The sequence below is a fragment of the Mus pahari genome, chromosome 1 (genome assembly GCF_900095145.1).
Source record: "Mus pahari chromosome 1, PAHARI_EIJ_v1.1, whole genome shotgun sequence".
Lineage (NCBI taxonomy): Eukaryota > Metazoa > Chordata > Mammalia > Rodentia > Muridae > Mus > Mus pahari.
Genome location: NC_034590.1, coordinates 96,697,984 through 96,704,878, shown reverse-complemented (window position 1 = coordinate 96,704,878; position 6,895 = coordinate 96,697,984). Strand labels below are relative to the sequence as shown.

Genomic DNA, 6,895 nt, shown 5'->3' with positions numbered 1-6,895 from the left:
CTTTCCTCGCGCAGGCGTAGTTCGCCGGGACAGTGGCGGCTCCTCAGCGTCTGCGCAGGCGCGACGTCGGCAGCCGGCCCCTCGCTGGGAGGGGGCGGCGCGAGCGCGCGAGTAGGGTGAGAGGCCGGGAGACCCCGGCGCGAGCGCCGTCGACCCTTGCCCCGCCTGCGCGCGCCGCCCGCCGCCTGCCGCCCGGTCCCGCCCCGCCCCCGGCGCGCGCCGAGCCGCGCCCTTCGCCCTCTCTGCAGCCCCGGCGGGCTGCTCCGGGCGGCCTGAGGGGCGGCTCCTTCTGCGGCCTCCCCGGCGGGGGGGATGTGAGGGGCCGCCCGCAGCTATGGAGACGGGCCCGGCGCCCCTTGTGCCCCCGCCGCGCCGCCACGGCGCCCCCGCTGCCCCTTCGCCCCCGCCCCGGGGTTCCCGGGCCGAACCGGTCTTCGTGGTGGCACCGGGACCGCCAGTGACTACAGCCACTTCGGCCCCCGTCGACCTGGTGGCCCCCGGGGAGGCTCGGCCCGCCTGTGTCCCGGGATCATCACAGACCTCGGCCTCGACACCCACGACAGCTACCGGCAGCACGGTGGTGATGCTGACCCTGGAGGCCTCACCCGAAGCCGCGAAGACGCAAGAGTTCCCCGCACCAGCGGCAGAGACCGAGACGTCGGTGGCCTTGGCTTTGGGGACAGACACTCCAAAGACGGAAGAGGCTCGAGCCTCTCCTGTCCCAGGACCGGGGACCCCCACTCGGACACCTTCCAGAACGGCGCCTGGAGCCCTGACTGCCAAACCCCCGCTTGCCCCCAAGCCGGGGACCACAGTGGCTTCAGGAGTGACTGCACGGGGTGGAGCAGGACAGGTGGCAGGTGGACATGGAGCTGCGACATCAGCATCAGCAGGGCCGGTGCCTGAGGACCCCTCAGGGCCTGTCACAGGCCCCCCCGGGACGTGCGAGGCTCCGGCTCCGACTCCGGTGGCTGTGGTGACAGTGACCCCAGCTCCGGAGCCTGTTGAAAACTTTCAAGACCTGGGCTCCACGTCCAGTCTAGGACCTGGCATCTCGGGGCCTCGGGGCCAGGCCCCAGACACCCTGAGCTACTTGGACTCCGTAAGCCTCATGTCAGGGACCTTGGAGTCCTTGCCGGATGATGTGAGTTCCATGGGTTCAGACTCGGAGATAAATGGGATGGCCCTGCGCAAGACGGACAAGTATGGTTTCCTTGGGGGCAGCCAGTACTCAGGCAGCCTGTGAGTACACAGTGGGCACCCCGTGGGGGCTGCCTGGGGACGCGGAGGTGGAGGGGAGGAGATGCACCTGGCCAGCCCTGGCCCAGAGAGTCATTAGCAGGAGCTGCAGCGCCCAGAGCATCCTGGGGTTTCTATGACTTCAGAGCTGAGGATCAGGGATCAAGGCAGTCGTATCCATTTAAGCCTAGACCTTGTGTAGGCCCCTGTCTTTGAGCTAGAGGTGTCCCTGTTTCTGCGCCTCAGTTTCCTCTATGAAGAGAGGGGTTGAATGAGCTGATACCTACTAAGCAGCTAAGACGCCAGCTGCTTGGTATGAAACTCTTCACTCAAAAGGCCAGACATTCTGGAAAGTTGGTTGGGCCAGGATTCTGGTGGAAATCTTAGGTCTCTGAGGGCGAGAAGCATGCAGGCCCCTTCAGAATAGCAGTAGGGGGGTACGGTGGGCAGTAGGCAGAATGGTGGGGTGAGGAAGTCTGCTTGAAGGAGGAGAGACCCTGAAGGCCGGGCTTTTGTGAGAGGGCAGTTTTGTATTTTCATTGAAGGGAAAGGGTGGGGGTGGCCTCTTCCCCATTTCCTCATCTCCCCTGCCCTAGTCGAGCTTTCCTAGTTCCTTCCAGGGAGGGGCCTGAGTCACTCCTAAGGTGGGGGTGAGTGTGATTGGCCTGACTTCTTCCTTCTCTCTCTGGAGCCTGGCCATTGCTCCTGTGCTCCCTTAACCTGCTTGCTGGTCTATAACCTGGTTAGCTCAGCCTGGAGCATCGCCTGAGGACACTGCAGCCAGGCTCTGACCTGAGCACTAACTCAAGTACACTAACTGAAGGCACTCATGGGGAGGGACTGCCCAAACAGTCTCAGTGTAATTGGCTGGGTTTAGCCTAGAGATGAGAGGGTTCTGTGAGCACCTGGTTGTGAGAATCCTCCTGAAGGGGATCTGAATCAGGGAGATGGGGTGGGAGAGGAATACAGGCAGGGCCTGTAAGCTAACAAAATTCGAAACTTTACTGGGGCCGGGCAGTGGTGGCGCACGCCTTTAATTCCAGCACTTGGGAGGCAGAGGCAGGCAGATTTCTGAGTTCGAGGCCAGCCTGGTCTACAGAATGAGTTCCAGGACAGCCAGGGCTATACAGAGAAACCCTGTCTTGAAAAACCAAACCAAAACAAATACTTAATTGGGCACCAACATCCAGTCTGAACTCTAACTTAAGTTTGACCCTGGTCCTTTCTCCACATTTTTTACCTCATAAGAAACAAAACTAGAGTTGCTTCCCTCATATAACATTTATCTGTGTGACTAGGGGACATTCCTCCATAGTAGTCTGTCCAGAGGAACTTGGTTACAATTCAGTTTTAGAATATCACTCCTGTGTCAGGCACTCTGCTGGGTGCTATTTTTCTGCTTTATAACTTTAACACTTAAGAATCTATCTTCCAGCCGGGCAGTGGTGGCACACGCCTTTAATCCCAGCACTTGGGAGGCAGAGGCAGGGGGATTTCTGATTTCGAGGCCAGCTTGGTCTACAGAGTGAGTTCCAGGACAGCCAGGTCTATACAGAGAAACCCTGTCTCGAAAAATAAAACAAAACAAAATTTAAAAAAGAATCTATCTTCCATACCAGAGGAATTACCTCTGAAGCAAGGCCAGTTGTAAGGTATTAGCATAAACACTTCGTTCTCCTACAGCGTCAAGTCTGAGCTCTTTTGCCCACACACTGGCTCCACCTTGCCCAGCTGTGCTTGTTGCTTTGGTCTCAGCACCGGTCTGAGACTGTGTATTACATTAGTGGGGTATTCAGGCCTGTCCACCTGCCAGGAATGCTCTGCCCCTTCTTTGCCTCTGTTTCTCTTCATTCCTTTTGGTGCACTTCTGCTATCTTTTTTTTTTTTTTTTTCCAGGAAGCCTTCCCTGATACTTACTGTCCTTGTAATAATGACTCTGTGTGAATCTTTTGCCTTTACGTCTCTTGTCATAGTGGGCATTCCTCCCCTTTCTGTTTGTGTTTTTATTTTATGTGTTATGGGTGTTTTGCCTGCACTCATGTCTGTGCACTTTGTGCATATAGTGCCAGGGGAAGCAAGAAGAAAGCTTCAGATCCTTTGGACCTGGAATTACAGACCATTGTTAGCTGCCACATGAGTGCTGGGAACTGAGCCCTGGTTCTCTACAAGAGCATCCAGTGCTTTTATAGCTGAGCCATCTCTCCTTCCCTTCCCTTCCTTTGCAAGCTGTAATGTTCCTTGAGACAGGAAAAGTGCCTTAATCTTTTCAGCCCTGAGAGTGTAGAACTGACATTAATGTAATAAGAGATGATGTCTCTGTTTAAGGAGTTTCTAGCACAGAATAAATTAACATCATGTTGTGCGCTTATTTAATAGTCTTTTTGTGTATTTTTCTTACTAGTCCTTGTAGGTAGTGATGTCCCATTTATAGCTGAGATAGAGACTCAAGTTACCCACATGTCTTTTTTGTTTTTTGTTTTTGTTTTTTGTTGTTGTTGTTGTTTTTTGAGTCAGGGTTTGTCTGTATAGCCCTGGCTGTCCTGGAACTTACCTTGTAGACCAGGCTGGCCTACAGAACTCAGAAATCTGCCTGCCGCTGCCTCCCAAGCGCTGGGATTAAAGGTGTGCGCCACCACTGCCCAGCAAGACTTTGTAGCTTTTTAGGGACAAAACTGGGCTTTGAGCGTAGTCCAGAATTTTTAAATCCATGCTCTTTCTTCCATTTCATTCTCCTGTAACTGGCTCCTGTAAGTAACCGACCATTTCCAGACAGATGGAGCACCTTGAGCATGGAGCCGACAGAATAGCATCAGGGCAGAAAAACTCATTTGCTTGGGAATCTGGGAAGGTTGCAAAGAGGAGGAGGAGAGAAAGTCACAGATGGTCCAAGAAGTCTCATGTCTCATAGGATAAAATGACACATTTAAGGTCATGCATATGAGCTCGTGCTACAGGCTGTTTAGGTTCTTTCAGGTCTATATTGTTATTCTCTCGACCTTACAAATGAGGAAAGTGAGGCCTAGAAAAATTAAGTGACTTGTTCAAGGTCACATAATAAATGGTGAAACTAGGACTTAGATCCAGATTTAATACAAAACGTGGCTTATAGTTAATTTTTATGCAGTGCTGGGACTAAATTCGGAGCCCTTCACATGAAAGAGAAATGCACAGTACCACTGAAGTACATCCTCAGCCACAATGTGTCTTTTCATTATGACCAAAATTGGATGTGCCAGAAGTGGGATTTAAATTATCTGGGTAGAAATTCCGTAGTGAAGGAAGCCTTTAAAGTGTGGTGGACTAGGCTTTGGATGGTCAGGGGTTCAGACATTTTGATCTTACACAATGTTTAGTGTCTCAGTTGAGCCTGAGGGAACTGGCTGGCTACATTTCCCCAGCAGCCTGGGGCTCTGCGCTACTGCTGCTGACCTCTTCCATACATACTCCATTCTGCAGAGAGAGCTCTATTCCGGTGGATGTGGCTCGCCAGCGGGAGCTCAAGTGGCTGGAGATGTTCAGTAACTGGGATAAGTGGCTGTCACGGCGTTTCCAGAAGGTTTGAGAGCTGTACAGTGGGCTGGGCCATGCACAAGGGTGGGGAGTGGAAGTTACTAACATCTGCCCTCCTAGCACATTGAGGATCAGTGGTACTTGGGCATTGGGAAGAGGAGCTTTAAACTGTAGCCAGGCCAGGTCCAACGTTGTCACATCTGGCATGTGGGAGGAATGTCTCTGGGAGTCTGATGGCTGGTGGGGAAAGCTTAGAGAATGTTCCAGGCCTGAAGCTGTCACCCAAGATGTTACTCTGCCTTAGGTAAAGCTGCGCTGCCGGAAAGGAATCCCCTCCTCTCTGAGAGCCAAGGCCTGGCAGTACCTGTCTAATAGCAAGGAACTCCTGGAGCAGAACCCGGGCAAGTTTGAGGTTTGTGCAACTCGAGGGTGGGCGATATGTGGCAATGTCTCTGCAGGAGAAATCAATTCTCCCAGACCCTGAGGTAAACCCTGCTATCCCGCTGCAGGAGCTGGAACGGGCCGCTGGGGACCCCAAGTGGCTGGACGTGATTGAGAAGGACCTACATCGCCAGTTCCCTTTCCATGAGATGTTTGCTGCTCGAGGCGGGCATGGGTAAGAGCCTGACTGTGGATTAGTTGGCAGACATCTGTTGAAGGTTCCAGGTAGATACAAGACTTGATCCAAGCAATCATGCTCTCTAGGGCTCTTAGAAGAGTGAGCGTTAATCAGTTGAATGTCAAGCAGTGTTAAGAGAAGTGTCTGGTGAGGGAGATTCTTATTTGGGCCTTCATATAGGTACATCAAGGACTAAGTGAGATTGTATTTGTGCTGGGTTTTACAAGCTAGTTGGGGCTGAGGCAAGGTAGGGTCTTCCTTCCTAGGAGGTTTTATAAGCAGTGTCTGGACAGTGGGTTTTTATAGAGCTGAATCTGGAAAGAAGTTCAGGCTAGATCACCAAGGACTGAGGCACTTGGGTTTGTATTGTGTAGGTTAGGCTTCCTTCAGATGAAGTCTGTGCACCACTCCTGGTATATAAGGTGACCTTAGGTAGTTATACGGACCTTTGTTGTTGTGTTGGAGCTTTATACCTGGGGCCTCTAACATGCTAGACAGGTGTTCTACCACGCAGCTAGTTCTCAGCCCTAGATGAACATTTTTCATGAAATATATATTTTCTTTATGTAATATAAGAAAACAGTATGTATATATTTTTCTTTGAGATAGGGACTGACTAGGTAGATCACACTGGCTTCAAATTCAGATCTACCCCTGTCTCCCAAATGCTAGGATTAAAGGCTGTGCCACCATAGCCATAGGCAGCTAATTTATTTATTACTTTAATGAGTGACCTTGAACTTGCTAGGTAGCCCAGAGTATCTTGAACTCAGTGTTCTGCTGTAGCATAAGTGTTAGAATTATAGATAAGTACTATGTGTAGCTTAAATAAACATATTTATCAATATGTTCATCTTTTTTTTTTTTTTTTCCGAGACAGGGTTTCTCTGTGTAGCCCTGGCTGTCCTGGAACTCACTCTGTAGACCAGGCTGGCCTCAAACTCAGAAATCTACCTGCCTCTGCCTCCCAAGTGCTGGGATTAAAGGCATGTACCATCACTGCCCGGCATGTTTATCTTTCAACAAATAGCTATTGAGTACCTACTTCTCCTAGGTACTATTCTAGTCACAGATGACAGCAATGAACTGAAACCCAAAAGTTGTCTTCCTGAGGGATGGACTATCCTTGATGGAGGGAAGTTGGTGAAATATGTGAAGCACTGGTGAGGGTTTAGACAGTTAAGGAGAATGGAGAGTGTATGGGAACAGGATTCAAGAGCATGAAGTAGAAGGGAGTTGCTAGTGACCAATAAAGACCAGAGAACTGGAAGAAGTATAGGATTGGGTTATGTCAAAAGTTTTAGAGTCAGACATGGGAGCTCATGCCTGTAGTCTCAGGTGCTTAGGTGGGCTTTGGTGGTGGGGCTGTGGATCAGACCAGCCCTTAGGAAGCTGTCGCAGGAGGAGCGTCATGAGTTTAAGGCCAGCCTGACATACATCTTGAGTTCTAGAACAATTTTTTTTTTTTTTTTTTTTTTGGTTTTTTGAGACAGGGTTTCTCTGTATAGCCCTGGCTGTCCTGGAACT

General features: G+C 51.2%; 1 protein-coding gene across 1 annotated transcript in view; it reads left to right on the top strand.

The window, feature by feature from the left end:
• Window positions 1–208: 208 nt before the first annotated feature.
• Tbc1d10b (TBC1 domain family member 10B) overlaps window positions 209–6,895 on the top strand; it is a 10,958-nt gene continuing 4,271 nt past the window's right edge. Inside the window, exons 1-4 of the mRNA XM_021204620.1 lie at window positions 209–1,242; window positions 4,696–4,795; window positions 5,054–5,161; window positions 5,259–5,365. Of these exons, the coding sequence (XP_021060279.1) occupies window positions 335–1,242; window positions 4,696–4,795; window positions 5,054–5,161; window positions 5,259–5,365 (1,223 nt within the window). The 5' untranslated portion in view covers window positions 209–334. The remainder of the gene's footprint in view (window positions 1,243–4,695; window positions 4,796–5,053; window positions 5,162–5,258; window positions 5,366–6,895) is intronic.